At 46.8% G+C, this 17893-nt stretch overlaps 1 protein-coding gene across 2 annotated transcripts; it reads left to right on the top strand.

Moving 5' to 3' along the window:
- The first annotated feature begins 1139 nt into the window (after positions 1–1139).
- Positions 1140–17062, top strand: elapor1 (endosome-lysosome associated apoptosis and autophagy regulator 1). Of its 2 annotated transcripts, XM_007894280.2 has the most exons (20): positions 1140–1315; positions 2214–2361; positions 3195–3278; positions 3842–3947; positions 4088–4237; positions 4395–4483; positions 4724–4904; positions 5409–5537; positions 5772–5862; positions 6999–7104; positions 8308–8445; positions 8873–9136; positions 9760–9933; positions 10082–10262; positions 10455–10557; positions 11896–11997; positions 13280–13406; positions 13584–13762; positions 14224–14389; positions 16974–17062. In XM_007894280.2, the coding sequence occupies exons 1-20, from the start codon at positions 1155–1157 to the stop codon at positions 17040–17042; spliced, it is 2748 nt and encodes a 915-aa protein (XP_007892471.2). In that variant the 5' UTR covers positions 1140–1154; the 3' UTR covers positions 17043–17062. The 2 variants fall into 2 exon arrangements, with proteins under 2 accessions (XP_007892471.2, XP_007892472.2); XM_007894281.2 differs by lacking the exons at positions 4088–4237; positions 4395–4483 and having other exon boundaries at positions 3842–3924; positions 4723–4904.
- The last annotated feature ends 831 nt before the right edge of the window (positions 17063–17893 follow it).

Below are 17893 nucleotides of genomic sequence, written 5' to 3' on the forward strand. Positions count from 1 at the left end.
CCAGCCATCTGTCTCCAGATCCATTAAATTTGCACCACTGTTTGCATATTCGCTGATATTGACACAGAGAATTGCATTCGCCACAGCAGTTTGGGTGCAGTTGGTCATGAAGTGTTATCGCTAAGTTCATTTGATTGCGTAGCCTCTTTGATGCTGGATTTGCTTATAAGCCACATGAGTCAAGCAATGAGTTTTTCCCTGTTAAAGTATTAAAGCCCAATATCTCTGGCAGTTCGACAGAAACACCTGGATTCGCGGGCTGACTGGTTCTGCCAGATTTCAGCTGTCACGTTCATGTGTGTGTGTGGTGTGTGTGTGTGTGTAAAAACAAAAAAAACTACTCAAACACGAGAACAGATTTACTATTGTAACATTGATCGCGAGCTACAAGAGTGCTCAATTGACATGCTGTTGGTTTAAATAATCAAGCAATAAATCACAAAAATAATCCTCGTTTGTTATAGCGGCTTTCACGTCAGGAGGACATCCCAAAGCACTTCACAGCAGTATCTAATAAAGAACCACCTGACAAATTAGGACAGAAATTTCAGAATACGCCACAATTCTAATGATAAAAATGATCCTTGCATTTGATGCAGCACCTGATCACGTTATTGAGACGTCTCAAAGCGCTTCACAGAATATACCGTAAAGTAGAGTGACTGTATATTTTGTGGGCCAAACTCAGGAGGCAATTGCGCACAGCGATTCTCTGTGACATGTTGGATGGGGGCCAGGACAGTGGAAGCATTTTTTTAAAAAAAGCATCTTGATGCTGTGATGGGTCAATGGTAGGGTGGGTGTTCTGGAGGCATGAGATCAGATAGACCAAAGGCCGTCTTCTTCCCCATCAATCTCGTGATTTGGTGATTTTCTGTTGATTGAGATTTCTGGGGCGTTTTTATCCAGATTTAATTCTCGCTCCCCAGCAGTGACTATAGTCTGCAGAAGACAAAAGGAGTTACACTCTACAATGAAATACAATGCGAAACAGATTTTATCGCATACCTTCCCGCTTCTTCAGGAAGAATCTGGACAGTATATATTCATTTTGGGACCTTATCGGGTTTTTGTGACATTTTAACGCTGCTCGTGTTTGTCTCTGTTGGTTTGATGGCGTAGCCTTTTCCTGTGGAGCCGGTCAGTTCCTGGACATGAGGAACCAGTCGTGTAAAGCGTGTATTGCTGGCACTTATTCTCTGGGGACTGGCGTCGAATTCAGTCAGTGGGATGAGCTGCCACCAGGGTTCATCAACAAAGCCACAACTCAAGACATGTCAGATGAATTTACTGAGGCGTTCGAGAACTGTACCACGTAAGTACGCTAAGGTTTGCGTAGACGTACAGTAGCGTTTAGCACGAAGTGTCGATCGAACATGACATGACAACCACCTTGATGTTCCAGAGGTCCAAGTCCAACCCAGTCTGTAAGGCAGACCTTATAGATTCCTTCCGACTGACTTTAATGCGTCTTTGCAAACATTAACAACAACAACTTACACTTACATGTAGCGCCCTTCGCCCAGAAAAGTGTCTCGGAGCGCTGTAAGCCAAAAAGAACTGGGAACCACTTAATGAAGCTCAGCCATTTGTTGCACTCAGCCAAAGCGAGCAAGTTATTAGATTCTTGCATTAAAACACGAAACGGCTGCTCTCAGTTGCCTCGTGAGCAAATGTTCTGCTCAGCAGAGCACCGAGTCACCCTGAGCAGAGGAGGTTTCAGATGCTAGGCTGAAGGCAGGCGATTTCAACCGAGATTAAAAACCCATGCTCCCCTGACAGTGATTATCGTCTGCAGAAGGCACGAGCCAAATCGGCAAATTTCACCCGTAGCTGCAGTAGTGAACGACGCTCTGGATTACAATCAGATCAACATTGAGAGGGGACAGCCTCTTAAGATCCCGAGAGTTTCAGGGGATTCAGAACCCTAAGTTCCCTGGAAACCAATCTGAAAGACGTCAGCAGTTGTAACTTGTTAATGTAGGGTGGTCCAACCTTCTTGAGAAATGCTCGTGGGCCGCACAAGCAATATTTGTGTGTTTCCCTTGCAGAAACATTGCATCCTATTCATACGGGTTATGTAGGGAGTGGGTGGGCCAGATGAAATGGAGGGACTGATGGAGGGGATGGGGTGGTGGGGCGGGTGGCTGGATGAAATCGCCAGTTGGACCACCCTGATCTAGGAAGTTCTTTCTTCTGTGCGACCTGACCAGGTCCAAGTGGACTCTTCAAACCGATTTCATAGCGTCCAACACAGACGAGTGCAGAGCGACCCTGATGTACTCCGTGTACCTGAAACAGCCGGGCACCGTCTCGTTTGAGTACCTGTATCCCGACACCGATATATTTTTCGAATTCTTTGTAAGTACAACAACAACAACTTGCCTTTGTGTAGCGCCCCGCACGCAGGGTATCGTCTCAGAGCGATTGACCGCGGTGGAGCACGAGACTGAGCCATGGGGCGGGGGGGGGGCAGGGGTAGTACGGTGGAAGGGGAGTATCTTCAGACGTGGCCTGAAAAGGGGGAAGGAGGGGTTAATGCAGAGGGATTGAGGGGGAGTGTTCCAGAGTTTTGGGGGGTAGTAATTGCCATCTGGAACTTCCGTCAGCTTTGATCTTTTTCTATATGTGTGTGTGTATGTCTGTGTGTGTGTGTGTGTGTGTGTGTGTGTGTGTGTGTTTGTGCATCAAAAAGCATTATTTCTAAAACAAAGCTCCAATTGCGAGGCATGTGGGCAGGCACTGTTTATTGAATAAACCAGCACTTTCAGTGCAAGTGAGGGAGAAACAGGGATGGGGCAGGGAGATAAAGTGTAATTATGGGAATAATATGGGGGGTATAATTCCTGCAAAGTTCTTAGAGAATTCCTTAATGCACGTTGCACCAACTTGGGGGGAAATCCACTTCAATGCGGTCTCCTTTCAGAACAGAATCTGCACAAGTCAACCACCTTCACTTCCCACTCCTCTATTTTGAAGGTATTTGGTTAAGAGACCATCACTGAGGCTAGCACCCAATGTCAGCGTGTCATTGGATCATAACTGGCGCTAAATGTTTAGCCTTGACTTTTCTTAAGAACGTACCGCAACAGTTTTTGAGTGACATAAAAATCACTGTTAAAGAAAAGGAGAATAAGCCAACCAAGGTCTCTCACGCGTCCCTGTGGCTAAATACAGCTGTCTCTTTCCCTCAGGTTCAGAATGATCAATGTCAAGCTATGGACTCTGAATCGAAAGGGATAAGAAGAACTGAGAGGAACGATTGGCAAACAATTTCAGTACGTTTTCACTCCCTTTAGTTTCCACATATCTCTTGCTCTTTCTGCCTGTTGTATTTCGCTTTGATGTCTATTGTAGCGTCCTGTAACGTAATGGCTCGCAAGCGAGAGGACCTGGGTTCGATTCCCGGGCAGGGTGAAATGTCAGACGAGTTTCCTTACTCCACACGCTTCTGTTTATCCAGCAGTAAGTCGGAGCCCAGTTGTTAGTCGATTCGCGGATCGCTTTTCCGGGGGCTAATAAACCCATCAAAAAAAAATAATAATTTGGTCACTCAATCCACGACTGTTTGTGGGACACCAATGTGAGCAATTGGCTGTTGCCTTTCACCCAACCATATACCTAAAGATCAGCCTCCACACTAATGCTTCAGAATACGGCTACCCCTTCGGGCCTCATTAATAAGCCAAACACGCCTGTGAACCATCACCTTAGGGTCTTGGATTCCTGACGTGTCCGCTGACCTGGGAGCCACGTCGTCAATCCAGAGCGTGCACGTGTCTCTTCCAGCTCCTATGTGCTTGACTGGGGATTTTCCAACGGGTTTCCTTTCTCTTACGAGGTCCACCTGAATCGCGGCAACAACGTCTTGTACTGGAGAACGACAGGATTCCCACTGGGCAACACAGCGCTGAAGCCAGCCCTCATCAAAAACATTTTCATCACGGGCAAGTAGCGTATTCGGGGTGCGGGGTGGGGAAAAAACAAACGCAGACTTCGAATTTGTCGGGCCGATTGCTTTCTTTCCAACCCTTTTTTTGTCTTCCTTTGTAACCTGTTCCTTTTTTTTTTGCTGCTCGTTTTCAAGGGGTGGCCTACACATCTGAGTGCTTCCCTTGCAAACCGGGGAGCTGCAACAACAAAGCAGGTTCCTCACGCTGTGACCCGTGCCCGAGGAACACGTACTCTCCCAGAGGAGCCACGTTTTGCCAAGCGTGCGACAAAGATTCATATTCAGGTAGCCGGCGAGAGCGCCACTCAGAAATCGGAGGAGACGATTTTTGGTGGGGGGGTCTTTTATTTTAGGGTTTTTGGGGGTTTCGCTTCCTGTTTTAACAGAAACTTGGATTGACAAAGCCCTTCTTTTTTTTCTTTTGTGAATGACCTGCAAACAGAGACGGGCTCGGGTTCGTGCAAGAAACGTCAGCCGTGCTCGGCGAAGGACTATTTCAACACCCACACACCGTGTGACAGCGGTGGCATGGTAACCCCGGCTCCGACAGCTCTTACTTTCCCTTTTAAACAGAATATGCTTCAAATTTAACACGTTCAGGGATCCAATTTCCTCTTTGATCTTGCTTTTCGGCCACCCTCCGACCCCAACCCCCACCCCCTCCCCATTCACCCTCCACTCCTTCGTGATATCAGATGTGAGCTTTGTATATATTTCTTTTGCTGTTGTCATGATTTATTTCTTGCTCGCTGCTGTGTTCGGTCTTTTCAGACTCAGATCATGTACAAGTGGATCGAGCCCAAACTCTGCAACGAAGATGCCAAAGACGCTGTAAAGCTCCCTGCGTCGGGCACAAAGGAGCCATGTCGACCTTGTAACCCGGGATTCTTCAAAGCTAACGGGACCGGCTGTGAGCCTTGCCCTCACGGCTTCTACTCCGACGGGTCCACCGGTAAGGTTATCGTGTGAGACCGCGGATAATGACGCAGCTAGCCTCGTGTTCTGAGGTGCAAATGAAAGTTCAAGCGCGATGGATGGAGAGAGTGAGTGAAGCTGATCGGCGTTAATCACTGATAATCGATCACTTGCCACAGGGATACGATTCAACTTGGGGACGATTGCAGAGAGTCTTCCTGTAAGACTGATTCCAGTGACCGATCGAGATATTGTTCGATAAAAATCAATGACTGAATAACAATAATAATCCTTGCATTTGATATTGACCTTCCCACAGCATTGGGAGGTCTCAAAGGGCTTCGCTGCATATACTGTACGGTGAAGCCCTCCTGTTGAATTGATTTTTGACCTGCACCGAAAGTGGAGAGCGAGCAGACATGTATGGCAAATTATACAATGGGTAGTTCTTGCTAAGCTTCAGCGCTGGAAGAAAGGAGTGAGCGACTTAACGCACTTAAGCCGCTTGATCATCTCTTCCACGTTTATTTTGTAGGCGCAGAGTGCACCAAATGTGCCATCGGAACCGAACCGGTGCTGGGATTCGAATACAAGTGGTGGAATAGTTTGCCAAAGAACATGGACACTGCCTGTTTCAATGGGATCGATGAAGATTGCAAAGAAATAAAAGGTGCGTGCGATGAGATTCGTTTTGTTTTGCTCTGTTCGATCAGCCTCCACCTTCCCACGCTCTCCACCCCCACCCCACCCACTTCAGCTCCTACCCCTAGCTCGGGTGCCCAGGGCCAGCAGGGTCAAGCCCTTTATCACGTGATATTAAGTTGCTGTCGTTTGAGACGCGCGCCCCATCGTGAAAGGCGCTGTATTGAACGCGAGGGTTTGCTTTTAAAACGTTTTCTTTCAGGATGGGAGGTGGCCGGGGATCATGTGCAGAGTGCCGTGGGGAGAAATGATAACGACTTCTTGATGCTGATATTGACCGTTCCTGGGTTTAGGTGAGAAAAAGGGCCACAAAATAATAAAAATAATCCTTGCATTTGATATAGCACTTTTCACGTCGGGAGGATGTCCCAAAGCGCTTCACAGAACACACTGTAAAGTGAATTGACTGTATATTTGTGGGCGAACGCGGCAGCCAATTGCGCACAACAATGTCCCACAAAGAGTCGTAGATTGAAAATGACCAATTTATTATTGTTTTTGGTTTTGGAGGGATTATTATTAGGCTCTGTGTGGAGTAAGGAAACTTGCCCAAGGTTTCGCCCTCTGCCTGGAATTGAACTCAGGTCTCTCGCTTGCAAAGCGAGTGCTCTAACCACTGAGCTACAGGACTCCACAAAATGCTACGCGCTATCTAAGCCCGAACAAACCCTGTCCTCGTAGCACAAGAAGGTTACCAGCAAAGACGGCTGAAGCGCTGAGTGCTGTTGCCCGGTTATCCCACCAGGTGGTCCACTTGAGCAGCGTTAAAGCACAATCAGTCAAGCGGACCGGTCGAACTCGACGCGGGCTTGTTGGAGAAGGACTGAACCCCTGCCCTTCCGAGCGCACTCCGCGTGAACGTCAGCTCAGTTCGTTGCCCCAAGGCAGCTGCCCTGATGCCCCCCACCCCCCACCCCCCCCCGTTAACAAGCGCTTCTGATAAATTAACCAACGGCTCAGCCTCAGTTGCAGCACAGTTGAAAAAAGTTTATCCCCGAGACCCTTCGACTTCCGAACGCGGGCGAAGTTGATTTTACTGTGAGCGATGCGGGGAAAAAAAAGGCAAAAGGATTCGGAAATTCTTGAAACAACAGCGCGTTGCGTGAAAATACTTGATTTAGTTGCGCCGTCGTTTTGTGGAAACGGGACAGATTTCTCTTCTCTTTTTTTTTTCCACACGCAAACGGTACGTTTTGCACTGCGGTCGAGGTTTTTGAGGGGTGTGACGTGTCAGGGCGGGGAACGTTGGAAATAAACGATCGGGGCGAGATCTAAAAACTGGTGAACAGTGAAGGCCGCGAAATAAATGCAGGTTGTGGTGGTAGTGGTGGCGGTGGTGGTGGTGGTGGTGGTTGTTGTCTGGTTTTCCTGCATCACATTTATTTGTATAGAATTTGATTTGTCTTCTGTGATTCTTGGTCTCACACAGGGCGCCAGAATCAGTGGTAAAGGACACAGAGAACGCAGAGATCGCACGGATCACCTTTGTCTTTGAGACCAAGTGCACAGCGGACTGCGAGCTGTATTTCATGGTGGTGAGCGAGCTCCGTTGACTTCTTTTTCCGCGCTGGGCGTTGATTTCGGAACCCGTGTAAAGTTTGTTAGAGGGTACGAATGGGGGGTGGGTGAGGGGGAGGGCGGTAGAACTTGAATTCGTTCAGGACCCGCGAATCAATAGTAAAGTGTTGTTCCACCACTTGTAGCTCTGTGAGATGGAGAGGATAGTGTTATGGGGTTTCCGCTGTGCCACGGTTTGAGACACAAAATACACAGTCAAGTCACTTTACAGTATATTCTGTGAAGCGCTTTGAGACGTCTTAAAAAGAAATGGTAAGGCGCTACATCAAATGCAAGGATTATTATTGGGATTATATACTGCTGGCGTGATCTCGTAACTCACAAGTGGGTTGCATTTATCAATCACACTGTCACATCGGTGCAATTTAAATCATGCTCCACAAACACCTCCGACAGTGTCCCTTTGTAGAGTTTTAATCGGGTTTCAATTGCTCCAATTGAATGTAACATGCGAGGAATGTTTTCGGGCGGAGAAGGCCATGTGTGCTATGGAAACTGGCCAGAATACTCAGTTTGGGATCAAGCTATTCATTCCCTATCAATAAAGCATAGAGAGAGACTGGGGGTGAGGTGTGTGTGTGTGTGTGTAGAGAAAGAGTATGGATTGAACTGCAAGGGAAGAATATGGGAGAGAAGATTGAGATCTTGAGGATTTCAGTGATAGTAGAATTTCAGTGTTGTATTCTGAGGCAGTAATGATTTAAGCTCTCGAGTTTTATTTGGGAGCTGCCGGGGGTGCAGATGTTATTCCAGCATGTTCTCCAGCGCTATTTCACTGACGAAAAACGTCATCAGCTGGTAATTTAGATTGCCGTGTTGCTCGGGGGAAGCGGTAAACGAAAGAGTGGACTTGAAGGTTAGTGCGGCATAAAATGCAATGCAATTTATTTCGCGTCTTTCACATTCGTAGAGTGCCTCAAAACTCTTTACACGGCTGGTTGAGCACCCAAGGTGGTGGTGGTGGGGTGAAGCTGATCGAACGGGAGTCACTGATTACCAACAGCTCCTTTTTGTTACTAATAATAATGAATAATGCTTGCTTTTGATATAAAGCCTTGGAGTAAAGAAACTCGGCTAAAATTCCAGCGCCCCGAAAATAATACAAATAACAAAATAATACAAAATGGTACAAATGTTTTTAAAAAGAATCACCATTTCAGGGCACGAGCAGAGCGACTGCAAGAACTGCGGAGATCTGGTCTGGCAGCCGAGGGAAGCAATCCTATACGTACGTCATTGAAAAACACTCGTCCCTGGCTTTTGTGTGGGCATTTCAGCGCACGACTTCCTTTGACCAGGTACGGTATTTCACTGTTCAATTTTCTCCCTGCGTTGGGCGGCCTGTGACCTGTGCAATCGGGTTAATAATAATAATACTCCTTACATTTGATATAGCGCCTTAGCACATCTTCGAGACGTCCAAAAGCGCTTCACAGAATATACTGTAAAGGGAATTGACTGTGTATTTCAGGCAGCGAGTTCCACATTCTCTCCACCCTCTGGGTGAAGTGGTTCCTAAATTCTCTTCCGGATCCCTGGTCGCTATCCTACACTTGACGTCCCCTGGTCATGGACTCGCCTCCCCACCCCACCCCTCCCCTCCACCCCCACCCCTACCCTCCACCATCCGAACAGTGGTACAGACTTTGTGTTTGTGGTATAATAAAATGCTGACCATGTACGCATGTGTATATTTAGGTTCTAGAGTTTGTTTGTTTGTTTCAGGGACAAAGTTACTCGACGGACGTTGCCCAGATCTACTCCATCAACGTGACCAATGTGAGGGACGGCGTCTCCTCGTACTGTCGGCCATGCGCCCTGGAGGACACAGCCTCAGGTTCGGCCTGTGTCGCCTGCCCGCTCGGACATTACATCGACAAGGCCTCCAGCAAGTGCCGGGAGTGTCCCCCGAATACCTACCTCAAAGCTCACCATTATTACGGAAAGGAATCTTGCGTCCCGTGCGGTCCTGGTACCCGAAGCAGCTTGGTAACGCTTATTCTCTGGAACACTCTCTCCCTCTATCCCTCCGCGCTCTGGAACGCTATCCTCCTGCCTGAGGGACGCTGTGTAAATGCGAGTTGCTAAGCGTCTTTGTTTTTAGGTGGGGGAGGGGGGGGCCGGGTTGAGGGGGGAAGGTGGGGAGGAGAAGAGGTAATAGTGGCATGAGATCTTTTGCACCCACCAGAACAGGCAAATATTCCTAGCTCACCTCCACCACCCCCTTCCCCCCCACCCCCACCCCCCCCCACCCTGCACGCAAAAAAGAAACGGATTCATCCCATTGTTGATTGTTTGTGGGACGTTTTGGGCACCGATTGTAGTGGCTTCATCTGTTCAGGTTAAACGTCGCCCCTCAGAGTGACCCATGATGACGCGAAGTACTTGGAGATGCGTTGATGAAAGTCGCTCTGCCAAATGCGAGGGTTATTATTAATGTGGGATAATAATAATAATAATAATCGTTGCATTTGATATAGCGCCTTATCACGTCGTTGAGACGTCTCAAAGCGCTTCGCGGGATACGGCGTAAAGAGGATTTGGGGACTGTGTATATTCTGGGGGCGAAACATCGCCGTCTGTGACAAATGCCTTCCCGTTGCTTTCTGCAGAACCACACTCTTTGCTACAACGACTGCAAGTTCGCTCAACACCAAGGGAGCAAGACCTTACAGTATGATTTCAGCCTTCTCAGCAACGTGTCTTCTGTCACAAGTGCCCCCCGGTTCACCTCGAAAGGAGTGAAATATTTCCACTACTTCAACATTGGCCTTTGTGGGTTCCAGGTAAGGACAGGGGAAAGCCCCCGAGAACGCCAAACACAGAAAGATCTCTAATTTATGCTTTTCTACAACAAGTCAATCTTTCATCTCTTGCGCAAATACTTTTTCTCTGCACCACACCCCCCCTCCCCTCCTCCCCATCCCCAAAAAGGGAAAGAAGATGGCGACTTGTGTGGACAACGTAACAGTTGAAGGGATCACAGAGGCATACGAAGGTTTCACTGAAGTTATCTCGTCTTACATCTGCCAATCCACCCTTGTACCTACGGACGTGAGGGGATTTCGAACCATCACGTCATCTCATCCCATTAACCTGGCAGATCGGTTGTTGGGTAAGACTTACAAGAAACGGCCGATTTTTGCGCAGTTGGTACAAACCCGGGCTTCAACTAAACGAACCGTGCGCTAGCGTGATCATGTCTCGTTCACGGAGAGAGAGCGGCGAAACGAAAGGGGACAAGATCCACTGTGCAATTTCACCAAGTGCGAGGTTCAGGGTCTCTTATGTTTTGTTTTATTTGCAGGAGTTACGAGCGAAACGACTCTGGAAAATCTCACTGCTGATGGCAATCTGTTTCCTGTTAGTAAAGCCAGCAGAACATTGCCCGACATCATATATTTTTACAGGTAACAAAAAAAAAAGCTCTGCTTGATCATTCATTCAGTGATGGTTTTGTTCAAAGAATAATGTTTCCACAGGAGTGATGGGTTATTTAACGATTAATAATTAAAGTCGCTTTTTTTTAAAAGAAACACACGCACACACCGTATAATACTTTGAGTTAAGATCTCAGCGCCAAACCTGGTTCAAGATTGTAACGGTTGAAGTGACATTTTCCAAGTCTATAAGTTACATCGGGATAGTTAAACAAAAAGAAAGGGAATTGGCACTGTATTAAATCAAGTGAGATTTCACAATGGGCACCTACAGTAAGTGTGTAGTAAATGCTGTTTAACTGGTGTTTCACTTGAACCTTCGGCTGTTTATTATGTTCCTCGCACTGGAGGGCAGTCCCACGGGTAACATCAGTGGAATCCCGTAGCGTAGTGGTCAGCGAGCTCGCCTCGCAATTGAAAGGACCCAGGTTCGATTCCCGGGCGGGACAGGGCGAAACCTGAGGCAAGCTTCCTTTACTACACACCGCCTCTGGTTACCTAAGCAGTAAGTAGGCACCCGTTTGTTAGTCAATTGGCGGATCGCTTTCCGGGAGTAATAATCCCTCAGAGAGAGCAAAAAAAAAACATTCATTCTCCACTTGGCTTCCTTGCAAATCCTTCAGTCTCTTGTGCTGTCTCCAGCAAGTAAGGCAGTTTTGACCTCCACACTCAAGTGCCTTTTGGTACCTCTGCCCCAACTCCGTCTGCTCCTGTCTTGTAACTGTTGACCACCAGTTTCAGCTCACAGGCTCTGAACAAACCCTGAACAAACTACATATCTCAGTGTTGTTGCAGCTACTCAAAGATCAGAATTAGTTTTTTTGCTGGTTACACTTACACCGACTCACTGAAAGAGCCCCATATCCTGGTCGAGGCCAGTAATATAGTTTTTGGAGGAGTGTTGCATTGTCAGAGGTGAAGTACTTTGGATGAGACGTTAAACCGAGGTCCAGTCTGCCTGTACGGGTGGACATTAAAGATGCCGTGGCACTACTGACAAAGGGAAGGTGTTTTTTCTGAAGTCCAGCCAGCAACCCCCTGATAAAAATCGGTCGTTCGTTTTGGGGCTGTTTGCGGGGGCATTTGCTGCGGGCAAATTGGCTGGTCGGGCTCGCCTACGAAAAGTCACCGCCCTTCACAGTACATCCCGTGAAGCGCTTCAAGGCATTGCAACGGCGTGAGTTGGGACGAGGCGCCATTATCGAATGCAAGGGATGACGATTAAGGCCGTAAATTTCATTTGGGTCACCGGTACACGGCCCCACAGGATGGATATAAACGGATCGCGGCTTTGTTTGTATCGCACAGGTCCAGTGAATCAACTGAAACCTGCAAAACCGGCAGAGCTTCCACGATACGATTGAGGTGCAATCCCGCGTACGCTGGGTCAGGAACCATTTCAGTTCCAAGGTAGAGTTCACCATCGTTCGCGTAATTAATAATTCCAAGGGATGGGGCAGTAAATTGATCGGGTGGGGGGGGAGTTGTGGACGGTGGGTGGAGGGGAGGCTTCAACGGACACCGCTGGCAGGAGCCCTTCCAATAAAACGTACATTTTCACTGTTTGCGAGGCACGATAACGATGTAACAGGTCACCGGTCACGTCAGAGGGCGCCTCCGAATAACGGGCACAGCTGCGGTTATTAGCTGTCAAAGCACCGGAGTGTTGAAAGGGAAGCTTACACGTTAGTGGGTGGTGGGGGGGAGTTGGGGGGAGATTTACCATTTACCTCCCGAGTATCGTAGCAACTGGGACACATGCTTCATGTCACTTCGACACACGAGGCGGGGAGCTGACGGTTCACACACGGCCTCGCGTTTGGGCCCTGGGGTGAAAAACCCAGTTGTTTGTCTTTTTTGTCACTTTTATAGATTTAATAACGAGGATGAAGGATGAGCATTAAACAGCGGGGTGGGGTGCACGGTGGGGGTGGGGGGGGGGGGGGGGGGCGACTGAGGAAAATGCACGAGAAAGAAGGATTTAAAGGTTTTTTTTTTCTTTTTATTGGCTCTAATAATTCATTGTGTTTCCTGACTTTTTACTGCGAGGTGCCTTATATCTACATGCCCAGAGTCAATTGTTTTGCTCCCTCCCTTGTTTTTTCTATCGTGAGATGGTCTCTGGGCTGTCGTTTCAGTAACAAAGATCTGGAGAAGAAGGGAGGGAGGGAGGGAGGGAGGGAGGGAGGGGTTGGGTGGGTGAGTGAGTGAGTGGGTGGAAGGCACGGTATTTCAAACAGAAATCCTCGCAGATATTTTTAATTTAAAAACGGTGTTGGTCGATTGAGCAACATTTGAAGTTACCCGTTGTTAAGGCCCCCGGCTGCCACAGTAGGAAAAGAGATCAGTTGCTGTTTGGACACGATCCAGGCTGCTGATCCCCAGAGATCTTAGGTTTCAGTGATTTTCCGGGGGGGGGCAATAATCCCTTCAAAAATAATAATAATAATAATAATAATTGGGTCACTCAATCCACGACTGTTTGCGGGGGCCGCTGCCGTGCGCAATTGGCTGCCGCGGTTTCGCCCACAAAATGCACAGTATGTTCCGTGAAGCGCTTTGAGACGTTTCGAAGGCGTGATATAAGGCGCCGTGTCAAATGCGGGGATTATTATTATTATTATTATTAATCCAGTAAAACCAGTGATTTCTCTCTTTGCGCCTCCTCGACGTAAATCTACTCCACCGACAGTGGCTGCCAAGAAGGGACGTGTGATGGTTGCACCTTTCACTTTCTGTGGGAAACAGCTGAGGCCTGTCCGCTGTGCTCAGCGACGGATTACCACGAGATAGTCGGGGCCTGTGTGAGTGGAATCCAGGTAAAAAAAATACAAAAGGAAAGAATAATAATTTGGGTCACTCGATTCCGCGACTGTTTGTGGGCGGATGCGCCGGGGAGTCGAGACGTCTCCAAGCGCTTCGCGGAACATACTGCGAAGTGGAGTGACCGTGTGTATTTCGCCAGCGAAACTGAGGCGTACCCCTTCTGCTCACAGAAAACTGCTTTTGTCTGGTGGGAACCGAAGCTGTGCAAAGGGGGGGTTGAGCTGCCAGAGCAAACGGTGGAAACTTGCAAGGCAGTGGACTTCTTCCTGAAAATTGGAATAATCACGGGCTCCATCACTGCTTGCTTATTGGTGGCCACGACGTGTTACTTCTATAAGAAAAACCAGAAGTGAGTATATCGTTTTTGTGCGGATAACTTAGGAGCGATCAGTGGATCACAAAGATTGGTTTGGACGAAGGAGGAAGGCCCTTTTGGGCACCAAATCGCAAGCCTCAGAACGTCAGACATAACAGTGAGTGGGACGGACGTTTAAACGACCTTCCTGCAGGAGACTGTCTGCACACTCGACCGCCCCTAAATAAAGTGCAGAACCCCCAATAAATATTATTCCACACAAGCGCTCAGAAGTACTTTTTACAGGGCCGTAAACATCACCAGTTGTTTACAATCGCTCGCTTGTCTTAAATATTTGCCTCTGATTTTATTAGAAGGTTTTACTTGCGGAGATTCCTGTTTAAAGTCACAATGTGAAACCCTTACAGTGTGGAGTGCCCTGGTGTCGATGTTTAAAAGCCATGCAAAGCCTGACTCTTGTGTACGCTCCACGTTTACACTTGGATTGTGTTTAGGTTGGAGTACAAGTACTGCAAGTTGGTGATGAACTCTAATGTCAAGGACGGTGAGCTGCCGGCAGTGGATAGCTGTGCTATAATGGAAGGCGAAGACATGGAAGATGACCTTATTTTTATGAGTAAGAAATCGCTGTTCGGAAAGATCAAGTCATTTACCACTAAAGTAAGTTCTATAATGAATGTGATGGGTAACGATGAGGCTCTAGTTAGATTATACAGACAGATTTGCTTATTTTGTGGATGAAAAGTATTGAACAAAATGATAAATTAAATCATTTTAGGATCTTTCTTTCGTTTGCCTCTTTGTTGACTGTTTTGTTGGTGCAGGTGCCCTTGACCAAAGGATTCCTATGGTTAGACTATCCAACTACAGATGTGCGGTCACTGAAACAGCAGTCTTTTTATGACGTGTTTACAGTGAGATTTCCTATTATAAACGCGCAATGAAAAGATTGCTATCTTATCAATCAGCGTGTGATAGTTCCCAGTATCCAGTGTTATGACGCAGCACGTGGACACATAATTCATGTGATAAAACCTGCAGTGTCCCAGATTATTTTGCCCCTTTACAGATTGCAGAAAAAAATTCAGTGTCTGTGTAACTGAGGGTACAACTTTCAGTGAGGCAGACGCGATAAAAATTAACAGGAGTGTTTTTGAGAAGAAGTTCCACTTGGGACTAAATTTACTCTATTGATGGAAACATTTCAGAGTGTCCGGAAATTGGCAAATTCTTTAATACATCTTTAACTTTGAAGCCAGTTTGCCGTACGTTGCTGTTAAGACTCGTAGAAAACCGTTCTACCTTACCCTATGTTGATTCCAACCCCCAGCTCGGGTGCCAACCCTTCATCGTCCAGTGCTTTGGGACGTGTTTCCGACGTGAAAAGCGCTGCACGAATGTAATTTGTGGTTGTGTTGTTGTTGTTTGTGTTTCTCACTGTCGGTGCGTGCTTTTACATTTGTTCTGCCTGCATTTCTTTTTTTCTTTTTAGCCCGCATACGCACACGATCCCGATATAGAAGAATGTTTTGCACTGGGAAACACAATTTTAGACTGAGGCCCAGTGTCTTCCACTTAGATAGAAATGGTGAGCAAGAGATTGGGAAAGAAACTAAAATCCGACCACAAAAAGAGCTCGAGCTAACAATGAACCGCGATTGAGTATAAGTAGCAATGCCAACGTGGGGTGAATTTTCCTTAGCGCCCATCGGTAATTGTTATGGTGTATTTAGGTTGGTTTGGGGGACGCGCATCGAAATATGTTTGATGACGTCCCCTGTTGATAAACACTCTCTGTGTTTAAGTTGACTGTTTCAAGGTTGCTTTTTATCCTTATGTAGCGTGTGTACAGCAGAGCTTAGCTGACCACACACATGCATGCACGCAATGCGGTTATTTCCTACAGACAACTGGGACCAAAGATTTATGAGAGCCTCCCGTGTTTTGTTTATTATTCTAATAACTACATATCTGATGGGTCCCAGTGTTTCCCACTGAAGTGAACTCGCATTGCTAAAGTACCATACCTCTGCTCTCTCACCATCTCGTTTCCGTTTCTTCAAAAGGGAAAGATTTGGTATTCCGTCAGTGCAGTCAGAAAAGCAATTGTTTATCTGTAAGATCAATAATAATAATAATAATAATCTTTGCATTTGATTTACTGCCTTATTGCATTGACATAGTTTCTCAAAGGCCTCTGCAGGATATGACTGTAATGTGTTGTGACTGTGCTTCACACGTCGGGGTCTAAACCTGCAAAAAAGATTAATGCTTTATTTGCGGTTGAAATCACTTCATCTTCTGTAGCGGACGGGGTGGGCGGTCAGGCAACCTGCTTCACAAGCCTCTGCCAGTGCCACTCGGACACCACTCTTGAAAGGAGCCGTGCAAAGCAACTGTGCAATTTTGCCCTTACGTGGCAGGTCTCTGCTCTGTGGCTTCCCGATAGCAGCAAAGCTCAGAACAGGAGATAGGGCCAACGAATCTGATGCCCCGCCATCAGCCCCCGGCTTGTGTGCTCCAGGTGCCTTTAAACGCTCCTCCTGAAACACCACACCTTGCTGCGACCCGTCTCGAAATCTGAATCGGGGTTTCGTTCCAGATTGTGAATGTGGCCCAACCACATCTCGCAGAGAGTCAGAAAGGGAACGTCTCTCTTGGAGGACTCATGTAGGGTGGGGGGCGGGTCACTTTCTCACGATTGTTCAGTGATGGGAAAAGGATTTTGTTAACATTTATAGGGCCCGGACAATGTTTACTCAAATACTCCGAAGCACCGACCTTGTTAAAAGCATTATCTTGTGATCCTTTTAAGGAAAATCTAGTTCAGCGAGGCTGCGAGCAGCCATTGCAACATCGCTGCACTCTGAGACTCTCATTTTTGTAGCTCTTTGGCTGACCCACTCCTTATTATTTTCAGAAAACTGTGGGGATAATAACAATAGCCCTTATAATAATCCTTGCATTTGATACAGTGCCTTATCACATTGTGGAGACATCTCAAAGCGCTTCACAGAGTATACTGTAAAGTGAATTGACTGCATACTTTGTGGGCGAAACACAGCAGTCAATTTGTATCCCACAAACGAGTGACAAAATTATTATTTTTGTTGTAAATAAAAGATTTGGAAGNTTTTTTTTGTGACCATTCGTGAACGGGTTTAACTTGCATATGTTGTAAAAGGGGAAAGCTGTTCTTTGGCCGGTGATTTAATTTTTTTAATCTGATTTCTTTATATTTCAGAGAACGTCAGAGGGATTTGATTGTGTTCCACTGAAATCCTCTTCAGAATCGGCAGATTTGGAATTGTAACCTGATTATATTTTTTAATCCTGCACAGCTTTACAAACCAACTTACAACTCAAGTGTCCTTTCTTTGAGATACAATTGATTTAAACTAAAGATGGAAGTTTTTATATATATATATATAGTACGTAAATATATGTATATATTGAAAAAAAAGTTCCATCGTTGGAATGTAAAATACAAAACATAAACCAGGATCTTTTATATTCTTAATGAAATGGATGGCCCTCACTGTTTTCATCACTTGCTATGTTGTGTCCAGCGATAGGAGCGTCAGTCAGTTTGTACTCCCATTTTTCAGAGAGACGGAAACGGGAGTTGAAGACAATCACAATTCGACACAGTGGAATCACTTGGGATGAATGTGTGCCTCTCAGAGGAAAGTCCTGACACATAGCAGGGCTTGAATTGAACAGAGCCTGAATTACCATCATCCTTTCAAAAGCCCCATTGCGATACGATCAGCTCACTGTGTTGCAGTGAAGATGTCCAAGACAGTCAATGAATCTGGCTAATTTTATAGAATTCCAGTCATGGTGTGATGAGGGCTCCGCTGGCTGGAGTGAGCCCCTCTGTCTAAACTCCCTGCTAAAGGGTGACGTTGTTCTGTGGACTGTACCAGCTGGGTATATCCGATTCTGTGCCACTACCAATTTTTCTTTCCTATAGACAGCGCCATCTCCTTCTCTTATCCACCAGCGCAGCGAGCAGTGAACCTATCAGAGGTCAAGCCTTTTCACTCCACTGACTAACCGTAACTTGCACCAACTATCCCAGCAGCCTTTCAAACAACTACTTGCACGTTGACGAGCTGGCCAGTTGGGTTTGCCTGTCGCTCCAACAGTGTGGTATCTATC

The sequence above is a fragment of the Callorhinchus milii genome, unplaced genomic scaffold (assembly GCF_018977255.1).
Source record: "Callorhinchus milii isolate IMCB2004 unplaced genomic scaffold, IMCB_Cmil_1.0 Scaffold19, whole genome shotgun sequence".
In the NCBI taxonomy this organism is placed as follows: Eukaryota; Metazoa; Chordata; class Chondrichthyes; order Chimaeriformes; family Callorhinchidae; genus Callorhinchus; species Callorhinchus milii.